The following is a 12,463-nucleotide window of genomic DNA, read 5'->3' as shown; positions in this document are numbered from 1 at the left end:
CACTATATCTTCAAGCCCTACTTCAAATTTATCATAATTGTTGAAAGCAAATTTCGGATGTTGATGACAAGGCACCATTTTGAGGTACTTCACGTTGTAAGAAGACTCACGTGTGACCCAAGGAGACTAAAAATTGCCGTCCATATGTACATATGGTTATTTGTCCTTGGGTACAAAGGTACACCATTTTGGTTTTGCAAGCCAGTCACATCGACAAGACCACAGTTTTACAACATTAAAAATCAGAAACAAAACCTTCAAAATGTAGGGAATCATGATACTTACAACAAAAAGTGAAAAATACAATGCACGACGGACGAAAAAAAGAAAAAGAAATTGCTCATGTTTTTTTTTTTTTTTTTTACTTAGACTAAAACCGAAAAAATGTGATAGAATCTTAAATGTTCGTTTGATGACGTTGAAACTTCCTGGGGTACTGGAGAGGGTTGTGACATACACGTTGAACCCCAATTAGGATCTATCTCGACGATACCCGGAATTTCCTGACCAACGTCCGTATATACAACCGTCCGTGGGTACAACAGCTTCCCCTACTACTTTTAAACATAATTTTTGAAGTTGACGGAGAACAGTAGGTAAAATGATGACTGGCCCTAATTCAATACTCGACGTTAAATCCCGGTTATCACAAATTTGCCATTTCAACTGCGCTTGCGCACGGACTTAGCTTTTTGGACTTTCTGCTTTAAGATTTCGTGTTGCTTGTTTATATTTAGGCTGAGCTAGAGTACCAACAAATTAATGAATGCGATTAGAATATTTTCACAGCGATTTCGTGATATATTATATGAAACTACGGATATGAATAACTGATAATCTATATAATGTAAAGAGAAAAATGACACTTCAATATTTATTGGTTTGGTAATATTTATTTAACATAAACGTAAAACATGTTGTGTTCTTCAAAAATGATTGGAATATGAGTACAGATATCCGTCTTTTGCGGATAGTTTGCGTTATGCTTAAACAGTTTAGTATTATACATTTTTATTTAAGTTGACGGTTCGACTTTGTATTAGAAATGTTGAAATTCAAGTATGCTCCTCTGAGGTTAAAAATTTGTCACTGAAAAGGGGCAGAAAAATCAGACACCGAATCCATTAATAAATAAGTTTCAAAACTCAATCTTTACCGAGGCCTAAAAACTAAATCAGAGAAAGCTTTGTGATTTCTAATTTTATCTATTACCATTTCGTATTTATTAATAAATTTAAAATGTTTGTAATTAATTTTAGCAAGATTTTTGAAATCAGCAAAGTCCGCGCGAAAGCGCAGTTGAAATGGCAAATTTGTGATAAGCGGGATTTAACGTCGAGTTAATTCAATCACAAATATAAATATTTTATGGACCCAGATTCTTCAATAGCAATCGCATACATTATATTGATAACAAAAATTTGTCTAACGGTATTAAATGTTTCGTTCTTAATTTTGAGTGGTTATTATAGAAAATATAAATTATTAGTCATCGTTTTACCTATCGTTTTTAGCCGATTTAAATTATGTTTAAAAGAATAAAATTATTTTTCATTTTTTAGAGCAATTTCCAGTTGCAGTTTTAAAGACTGTTTTTTTTATTCTTTATTTTTTTTTAAATATTTTTATCAAATACGTTAAGACAATAAAGCTAAAATATTTTTTAATCAGTTCTGTGCTTGCATTTTACTTACGAAACTCAACGTTTTAATGGTACTGCAATGAAATTTGATATTAATATTCATTTACCCTTTACCAGTGAGAATCATAGAAGCATCAAAGTCATTTCGCATAATTTGCGTCCAATTCTGCTACTCACACCCCCTCCCCCACATTTACTTGCTTGGATAGCTTCCCTGTAATATTTCTGAACCAATCATTGTGTCTCAGTTTAGCACAACATTAACTCAGCGTTTTAAAAAATGAAGCCACAGCATAAGTTTTGCTGTAGCTTATGTTCATTATGGTACATATTCATCATAATCTTAATAATTTGTGAAGGTTTTCTTAATTTTGTAATTTTTCACATAATGTATATAGCTCACCAGTTGCAATAGATGCATTATTCTTTTCATTATAAAAGAATATTCAAGATCAAAAAACGGTGAGAACTGTATTTTTTTTATCTCACTTTAGTTGAAACTGGTGTATAATTCTTTCAATTGCAAAAGAATGTTCAAGAGTCCATAAAATGGTGAGTGTTATATATTTTAGCTCACTTTATATTGGTACTCAATCAGATGTTAATCCTTTACAAAATATCAAAAGACTATGAAATAGTGAGTGTTGCATACTTTAGCTCACTTTATTTGCAATTCACAACCAATTGTCTTAATTTGGAAAAGAATGTTCGAGAGGGGCCATGAAATAGTGAATTCCCTATTATAGCTCCCTTTAATTTAGTGAAGGATCTCGATTTTTTAATGACCAGCAAGAATTCTTAAGGGACCAAATGCAAATTCATATTATTTAGCATGTGATCTACCTGTAATTTACATGCAGATTATAATGTTTACTTGTCGATTCATTTTAGATCACTAGTGTTTCGGTTTGGGTGTCAAAATATTTTTGCTAAGTATCATTGACATGACCTGGGGTTCTGTGAAAATTTACATTTTGTAACTTTTGTAGAGAAGCGGAAACTAATTCTTTACATGATTTAAAATATTAATCTTGAAACCATGTTCAAGAACCCGTAAAATGTTGATATCTTATAGCCATTAAGTTATATAGTATGTATAGTAATAGTCCTTCTAATATTTGAAGAATACTCAAAAAATCTTAAATTGGTAAGTATAATATATCTAAGATCACTTTGGTTTCTTTCAACTACTCCATAGCTCTTTTAATTGTAAAATTGCATTCAATGGATAGTTAAATGGTGAGTATTATGATATGTTTTAGCTCATTTTAGCTTGAAATGTGTATACGTAATTCTTTTTATTTCGAAAGAATATTTCAAAGACAAAAGGGTGAGTATTACAGTTGTAGATTGAGATTTCGATGAACTAAGATCATGATGGATTTGTAGCAGATTTGTATCGTTGCTTTTCGTGTATCAAATTTTAACAAAAGCTACGAACTACGAGGGTTATTCGTAAAGTAAGGTCCGATTTCTTATAAAAAAAATAAACAAACACAGATTTTTTCCAAAAACTTTTTTATTTAATTCCTTACATGTTTCTCTATTTTTCTACCACCATATTTGTTTAAACATTTGTCCTAACGTTCTACAAGCTTTTGTATGCTTAAGTCATAGAAGTCTGCCGGCTGCGAGGATAACCAGTCTTGAACTGCTTCTTTCACCTCGTCATCTGTGGTGAAACGCTTGCCACTGAAAAACTCCTTTAGGTAGCGGAGGCTCAGCGCCAATTCCGGACTGTACGGTGGGTGGTCGATCTGTTCCCATCCAAAAGATCTGATCAGATTTTGAGTGTGAATAGCAGAATGGGGTTTGGCATTGTCATGCAGTAACAAAACCCCAGACAACAGAAGTCCACATCTGCTGCTGGAACGTTCCTTGTCGTCAAAAACAGAATCACCGACCGTGTTTCACACTTGGCGGGCTCATCAATTGTTTTAAACATTTTAAACTGACACTGTACAAAGAACACTGCATCAATAAAAATCCAAATGGCGTCGTTTGATGAACAAGGCATGCCGGGAGTCGGTACGCAGGCGCGACATTCAATTGGGTATGGCAATTCGGACCTTAATTTACGAATAACCTTCGTATGTGTAATGATTCGTGGTACATGTTTATTGAATATGCGTAAAGAATTGCACTGCCCTCCTATTAAAATAAAATAAAATAAACGAAAAAATTGTGGTTATGAACATTTTTCTTATTATTTGCTTTACGTCCCTTTAGAGTGTTTTCCAGTTTTATCAACATATATTTTGTCTAGCTATTGTGTTAAAAAACTAATATGGTCAGAGTAAGTCTAATAAGTAACCCTTAACTAAAGAAAAAAAAAATGTTTCAAGAAAAGTTTGATTTACTCTCTTTGTCACTTTACTCCATGTTAACTATTAAAGCTGGCATGCGGCATGAAATTTTTAGCCTTTTTTTTTTCTTTTTATTGTGACAAGTACTTGCGCCTCTCGTTATATCGCACTCTTCGGGAGACAACAAAACAAAGTGAGATACATCCGATAACGAGATATAACCAAAGTCATTAAAAATACCTATTTATCTAACATGTTTACGTAAATGATGTGCGCATTTACCAAACTATTGTTTCATTTTATATTAGAACGGCTTTCTCAACAAATTCTACCAACTGCTTTTTTCAAGGTAAAAATAAATTTAAAACATTTCAATTGTTTTTTTAGTAAAATAATAGTTAAAAGTTGCAATTTGGTTGAACTGCTGCAAATTCAGATGAGTATTGTAGGGATATTTTTCACTTTTTATTTTTTTGGGAGACGAAGGCAATACATCCGAATGAGTGATGTAACAAGCGGTTACTGCCGAAGTAACCAATTTGAAACAATTAGTTTTTGTGAATCCTAACCTCAGATGGGTAGATTCCTTGATAAGGATTTTTATACCATAAGAGTGAAAAATTGGCAAGCCATGGCAAAAAACATGAGAGGTCTCTGTCGTGTCACTGAAAAAAGAAGGGAAGTTTTTATGAATAACTTCTGTTTACCATTTAAATCCATGCCATATGACTAGATACTACATTCGGTAAACCGAAATAATCCGCCTTTTTTTTTAAACATTGACTATTTTATTATTCTCTCCTCAAGCCTGTGAAATATCTAACTACTGTGCGTGTGTGTTCTCAATACTAGTTCTTTCCTACAAAGAATTCGATAATTTTTTTTCGTTTTGTCTTTATGTTAGTTAACACGTAAAAATCTTTAGCCTTTTCTATTCCAAGTTGTCTCGTCGCCTGTTAACAAAGTTTTCGTTTTCTTATCTCATTCATCCATCCCTTTAAATGATTTGGTATTTAAAAAATTTAATTGTGTCAAAGTAAATATAAAGCTATAACAACGTAAAAGCAAAGCTCTGTAACAATGTAGAACATAAACGCATGTTGTACAGCACTTTTTAATCACAAAAAGGAGTTGAATAACATGGAACAACGTTAGTATAATCCCCTGATTGGGGCGATTTTTTGGCTAGGCGATAGTTTTTGACGCCAAGCCGAGGTAACGCGAGGTTTTTCAAGAAGCCTTGCTAAAATGCTTAAAATACACCATAAAGACATTGAAATAGCCTTTAAACTGAAAATAAATTAAGAACAGAATTGAAATCTGATAGGGACATCCCCCCCCCCCCCCCTCTTATTCAGCTAAGAGCTAAGAGTCATATGATAATGCCAAATCAAGAAAATTACACAAGAAGTCAGAAAATTAACACTTAAGAAAAGCAAAAATGTTACGTACACGATGCCCCCCCCCCCCCCACACACACACGCAAAAAAAGGCACCGACCCGGGGTAAAACTATACCATTAAGATTAAACAAATTAATATATTTGATATAGTTAAACAATACCTATTGATGTCGAAAAAAAGAAAAACTTCCTTTACTATGTAAAAGGACCAAAAAAATTAAAGTAGGTGTAAATAAATAGCTTTTTAAAAAATAGAAACTCTTGACACATGTAAGTAAATATAGTGAATTTCCCATAGTTTCTGTAGATAAGTACATTTTTTCAAAAGTTCGATTAGGGTAAATATAATTTTGTATTATAAGCGCTTTTTTTTTCCGTTAAATGAAACTCTTATCAAATTGTCATTCAGGGAAAACTATAATAACATGCCATTTTGTTGATGAAACACGATTCAGATCGTCATTTCTGAATCTTCGTTGAGAAAACTTTCTTTTGTTATCTCCAGCGTTCCCTCTATAAGAAAACAACCGAGTGACGAACTAAAGTTTTTTTTTTCTTTCTTTCTTTCTAGGATATTAGGGGCTCCCGATGAAGAGGACTGGCCCGAAGTATCAGTGCCTTGGGCTTCGTTCAAGATGTACAGAAAAAGGCCCTTACAGTCATTTGTACCAGAAATTAGCCGAGAGGGCTTAGATCTTTTACAAGTATGTTGTAATTCATTTGCATGTCCGATCAATAAATGAACATATTCCAATGAATCTTTCTTTTTTTTTTTTTTGGCAATCACGAATTGCTAATTGTCCTCACTTGATTGAAGTTTGTATTCCTGGTATTTTTTAAAGTGCACCGACCTCTGGGCTCAGGCGTTCCTACTTGAGTTAGCATTCATGTTCTGCGGAACGCAGAATCGACTTTTTTATACCCTATCTTCTTGACTTAACACAATCCCCTGTGGACAAAAACAGCATCCAGCATTGAAGAGTGTATTTCAAATCCGTGCCAGTAACATGTCCCTTTTTTACTGAATGCCCCCCTCCCCCCAAACAGTAAAAGTTATCACGGTCATGCCTCAACTTCTCTCCACACAATATATTCAGTAAGTTACCGCCCTATAGCCAGGGCTAAGGCAGAAATACATGAAATACACCGCCAGCTAGGTCAATTCCAGCCGAGGACTGCAGTTTTGTGCTTATTAGCACTCATACAACCAACTCTGGTTGGTACTCAACAAACTGGTATCTAATACATTTGTTTGGCACTCTAGGCTTCTTTAAGAGGTTTTCCACCTCCAGCTCAGTTACTCTTATGCCGGGCTGATGAGTGCTAATAAGCACGAAACTGCAGTCCTCGGCTGGAATTGAACGAGCTGGCGGTGTATTTCATGCCACACAATATGTACGATATTTATAGGGTTTTTTGTTTTCTTTTTTCAATTTTGAAGTCTCACAATTTGCCACCTTCTAGAGATTTCTACCTTCTTTAGGCAGTGACATGGGTCACCCTTGGGGCCGGACGAGTGTATTTTCAAACATTCAGTTAAACTGATACATTTTTCTGCTTTACAGGAAATGCTCATATTTGACCCTATTCGAAGAATCTGCGCGAGGGATGCCCTGAAGCACGATTACTTCAAAGATTTCGAATTACATTCGCCAAAATACAAAGCCAGGAAGCCCAGGAGATCTACAGTTTCTGTGGGCACTGAGCCTGGAACCAGTGCTGCAGCGCACAGAAAATAACCTTGGTCTCCTTTAGGTACAAATTAACCATTATTGGGTGCATTAAGCACTCGAGACAGAGACTTGAATCTTAGTCATGCGTCCGCATGACTAAAGTATTCATTTGAAGATGCAATACATTTGTTTCTAAATGGCTCGATTACCATTATCTTTGAGCCTAAAAAATATATATATTTTGCTACTGCTGAGAAATTTTTGTAAATAATACTGATAAAGACTGACATTCCGAGGAATTTAGCAAATATTCATATTGTATATGGAATAATTTTTCGAGACTTTTACTCAATTTTTAATGTTTTTATGAAACCAAAATATATAAATGCAATTTTTGACAGGTGTGAAGAATACTGCAGGGATTTTTACGACGAGTTTTTGTTGTACGTATTCAGTTATTTCTTTACTTGTTCAAGCAGTGTGAAGTTTATACATGTAATGTAGTTTCCAAAGTCATATGTATGGATGGTTTAAAAAAACATACAAAACGTGTCAAATATTATTTATTGTCCTAGACTGCATAACTTTGTGATAATTACTAAATAAACATGTCTATTTTTCCTTTTTTTTTAATTTGTAACTTTCTCAGACGAACTATTATTGAATCTTTCTATGTAGCACAGCAAAACAAAAACAATCATATGCTTCCATGTCAGAAATTTAAATTGTGTTGCTCCTCAATTAATTACTATGTTGCAGCTTTCAAAATTTGTTTGGAAGTAATTTTTTAGAAAAAAGAAGTGAGAATGTGTTCTGTAGCAAAACATGCAAGTTCAATAATGAGTTAAATAGCAAAAGGCTGTAAAGGTTGAAAATACAGAATTTTCAACCATTCTGCAAAATTTTAAAATTGAGAACATTTCTGTGTTCATCTTTGTATAGCTGTTGTAAACTTTTGTGACTATTTTAAGTATACTACTGGTGCTCTGTTGACAATGATTAACAAGACTGATTTTTCTTATATGAGACAGTGAGAAGCAAAGGGATGGAGGTGCCAAGCTAAAAACTTGAAGGTAAATAGAACGAATGGTAGGAGAACCTTTCCTTGTTTTGGGACAAGAGATAGTACTCATATCCCTGAAGGAGCTGCTGTACAGCATGATTTAGAAAAAAAAAATCGGTGAAAGCCTACTTAGCAAGCCCCGATCTATGTACTTGCCGGCCCCGCAGTGCAGGGGGGGGAGAGCACTGAGGAGCCCCCAACCCAAACCAGTAGGCAGTATGGGGCCCTGGCAAGGGCGCCCATATGCAAAATTGTAAGGGGGGGCTCAGATTTCCCCCCATGGGTTAGGAGTGTATTTTCTCCATGGAAACCGATTTCAGGACAGATTAGAGTCATTAAAATATTTCATTTTTAATAACTTATTCATTAATGGCTGGAGAATCAATGTTTCTACATTTTTGAAAAGAAAAAAGCACCAAAAGCAAGGAAGTTCTAATTTCAAAAGGGGAGCTCGAGCTCCCCCTTGCCCCCCTATATGGGCGCCCTTGGGCCTTTGCAGGGGGGCCCAAAATTTGTAGATCCGGGCATGCTACCTAGGATCTCAACTTTAACATGGTAACGTATTTTACTCAAAACTTGAAAACGTCCACCTACATTCCTTTGCTTCTCACTGCCTCATATATCATTATATTTTTTAATGAATAATTTTTACTATTACTACATATCATTGATTGTTCCGGACAAAATTTGGGTAGGAAATAAAAACTGTTTAACATCGCTTAGTAATGCATAAAATTGTAGTGCATGTAGAAAAAATTTACACATCAATACTGATTGTTAAATAATATTTTTTTTAATATGTAACATGTTTTTCATCCCACATATTCCTTTATGAAGAATTAACTTTATTATTTTTCTGGTTGACTTCATATTCTGAGGTGGCCCTCGTTATTCCAAATTAACAAAATGATATTTTTCATGCATTATCAAGATTATTTTATTTCTAATGCTTTTTCTTTAGATTTTCAATATTACAATTAGTATAATATTCACTCCATTATTCAATATCTTCTATGCCAAGACATAACCTGACGGGCAGCTAAATTAAATTCATCACTTAAAATAGCTAATTAAAATGCTTAACTTGAAGATGATTGATATTGTACCTATAATTCCAATTACTCATCATCAACACAATAGTAGCTACTCGATGATGAGAAAAACCGGTGAATCCTCTTCATTGAAGATTATACTTATTAAGTTAGTATAATTCTTTCATAATAACTTACTGCATAGTAGATATTTACAGCTGGAAAAAATAAAAATGGGTTCGGGTTCAAGGACATCTATCAGGCTTGTCATGTAGTAATGTCCTAAATAAACTATTACATCATCAAAAATATTGTCATAAATTAATTCTTGTCATCAAATTCTGACATTGCTTTTTATTTACCCCAAATGAACGTGAATGACTGGTGTTTTACTACTTTGTACATTGATTTTATTAGTGACTAAATCTAATTAACATACTTGTCAAATCTGATTCCATTAGAATTAGACCCCAATTAAATTGCCCGAGAATGTGAAATCAACCTTTTGGGTGGTGCATCTATCCCTCTGGCTGATATGGTTCCTAATAAGTCAAAGTGGAAGTTCAGTCAATCTGCCTATAAAAGTTTTATCTCTATTGCATTTCATGTGAATTGAATTAATCCAAAGAAAAGTACCTAAAAATTAGTGAACCAGCATGCGAAAAATCAAGTTATCGATCTCAGAGACAAATGTTCTTCAAAAAAATAAATAAATAAATAAATAAAAAGATCCATCAAAGGGTTAAATTCATGAATAACATCTAGCTATGTGCTGTGCTCAAAACTAAGAAGATTTCATTAAAATTAGAATGATTTTTTTTTTCTGGGGTGATATAAATGATATAAATTTCGAATATTCATACTTTGTTTCCCAAGAAATAGAAAAAAAAAAAAAATTCACAGGGCTTTCGCCATGATTGAAGATCAGAAATATTAAAATTGCACTTCACATGTAAACATTTTTTTTTTACATGTTGAATTTTTTTTCTCTTAACTTAATGTTATTATTTATTTAAATTTTCTACTATTACTATATTATAATTTTAATAATTTATATACGATTGTTCTTAGCAATTAATAATGTGAATTAACAGAAGTAATAAAATATAGGAGTAGAAAATACACAAATATGCAAAATAAATCAGCAAATGATTGCTTATTGATATAGTTCAATATGAAATTATACAGGGTGTTCCGTTTTAACCTGCAAAACCTCTATTTTCCGTTAGTCCTAGATATATACTTCCAATTGCAAAAAAGTTCAAAATCAGATGCAGAGTTAAGATATTGAAAGTTTAAAGCAAAAATAAAAATGAGTAAAAAAATACAAAATTTACTTTTTATACGGGCCCCAGGTATCCTAACTTATACAGTAGAGAACCAATTATCCGGGAAGTTCGGGACCATAGCTATCCCGGATATCTGAATTTCCTGGTTTTCTGGATTGCTAAAAAGAGCTTTTGGCCGATTGTTTATAAAACTTAAATTACTATAATAAATAGTAATACCTATCAAAATAAGAAGGAAACAGTTCAGAAATGCTTATCAATATCGAAACATTAAAAACTACTAGTAAGAGAATAATTTAAACACCAAAAACCTTAAGTTTAATAAGACCTGAGACCCTCATACTCATTTTGAAAAGGAAAGAAAAACACCAATTTTCGATGTTTTAAAATGAAAGAGAATGAAGGGAAGGGCAAGAAACAAGTTTTTGAACTTAAATGTGCGATTCTTCTACGATAGTGTATGAGAGAATTTTTGTTTTCATGAATGCGTTTTTTTTTCTTCACTTTATTGTAAAGGTTTGGCGTCAGCGATTATTGATAACTATTGCTTTTGCATTAAGTTAATACCAATTGAAATTTAATTTGTGAGTTCCTGCAGTCTTTTTACAGTCTTGCGTTTAACGATTTCTAGATTCCACCATCAACTATCCGGAAAATTCCAGAATCGCGGCGTTTCACGCGCTTTTGCGACGTCACTTCCGCTCTAAACGGTTTTAATTAAAGGCCATTCAATAAAATATTGCATTATAATGTGACAATATTCATTTCTTTAGTTTTCAGTTGGAATAAAACACAAAAATTTCAGACTTATGTGTGTACTTTTTAGTTCAAGAAAATATTCCGGAAATTTTCCCCTGCGTTATAAAGACAACCCTTTGAAGTTCATTTTTGTAAACATTTTCCCGAGTTATAGATGTGTCATATGGTATTTATTAAGAAACTGCTCATTTTCTTTTAGATATTTCGAAAAAATGCTTACTACCAAACGGCACGACCTTGAGGGTCACGGATCTGGACGAAACTCTGGATTTAGGTTAATTCCCACTAGATATGAGCCCAGGTAAAGCGGTTTGACTGCATACATCCAAGTTCGGCCATAATGGGGGTCCAAAGTTTCTAGTTTACCTCCATATTGTAATGGTTTTTTCCTTTGAAAATAACCTTTTTTACACTTTTCTTGATATTGCATGACAGTATCACCCAACTGAATGCATTCACAGTATAGAATTAATTCCACCGCCCCTACGTTGTACTAACAAGAGACGCAACAGGTGTTAGGAAAGCAAATATTGTGCCAAAATTTCAAATTCCAAAGAAAAGGCTATAGCAGTTCCGGGGCCAAACCAGCAAAGTTAGACCCTCCTTACAGCCGAACTAAAGCCTATGTACTCAAACTATTTTTCCTGGGCTCATATCTAGAACGAACTGACATAAATCAGGAAGTTTATCCAAATTCGTGACCCTCACGTTTTTGCATCTGAACTACACTGATTTGCAGAAGTCCAGAAATGCAATAGTGGCTTTTATTGGAATTTGAAACTTTGGGACAATATCTACACTCCGAAGACATTCGACGTGTCTTGTCAGTACAAGGGAGGGGGGATATTGTGAATGCATTTGACACATACGGCAATGCAAACCAAGAAAAGGGAAGAGAAAGTTCAATTTCAAAGGAAAAACCATTGCTTTTTCTGAACTTAAACGGCAACTTTGGATCCCCGTTGCAGTCGAACTAGTGTCTATGCAGTCAAACCGCTTTACCTGGCTTCATATCTAGTGCGAATTGACTTAAATCCAGAATTTCGTCCAGATCTGCGACCCTCAAGTTCGTGCCGTTTGATAGTTAGTTTTTCAAAAATTGCCGAAAATGCGTTTTTTAAAAAAATGGTGCGAAAATCGACAAAAGGTAGCTGGTTTTCTGGTTTCCCGGATAAAAGGTTCTGTACTGTATTTAGGAAAATAATCTCCATTGAAAAATAATTCCAACCAGGCTCGGAGTAATCACCGATTACGTAATCGTAATCTGCGTAATCGATTACATTTTTGTGTAATTGTAA

At 33.8% G+C, this 12,463-nt stretch overlaps 1 protein-coding gene across 1 annotated transcript in view; it reads left to right on the top strand.

Annotated features, from left to right (window-relative positions):
• LOC129235238 (cyclin-dependent kinase 4-like) overlaps window positions 1-7,095 on the top strand; it is a 295,787-nt gene extending 288,692 nt beyond the window's left edge. Inside the window, exons 8-9 of the mRNA XM_054868948.1 lie at window positions 5,922-6,054; window positions 6,916-7,095. Coding sequence (XP_054724923.1) covers window positions 5,922-6,054; window positions 6,916-7,089 — 307 coding nt within the window. The 3' untranslated portion in view covers window positions 7,090-7,095. The remainder of the gene's footprint in view (window positions 1-5,921; window positions 6,055-6,915) is intronic.
• Window positions 7,096-12,463: the final 5,368 nt, after the last annotated feature.

The sequence above is a fragment of the Uloborus diversus genome, chromosome 2, assembly GCF_026930045.1.
Source record: "Uloborus diversus isolate 005 chromosome 2, Udiv.v.3.1, whole genome shotgun sequence".
Lineage (NCBI taxonomy): Eukaryota > Metazoa > Arthropoda > Arachnida > Araneae > Uloboridae > Uloborus > Uloborus diversus.
The sequence above is the reverse complement of the archived record's forward strand: the minus strand, read 5'-3'. Positions and strand labels throughout refer to the sequence as shown.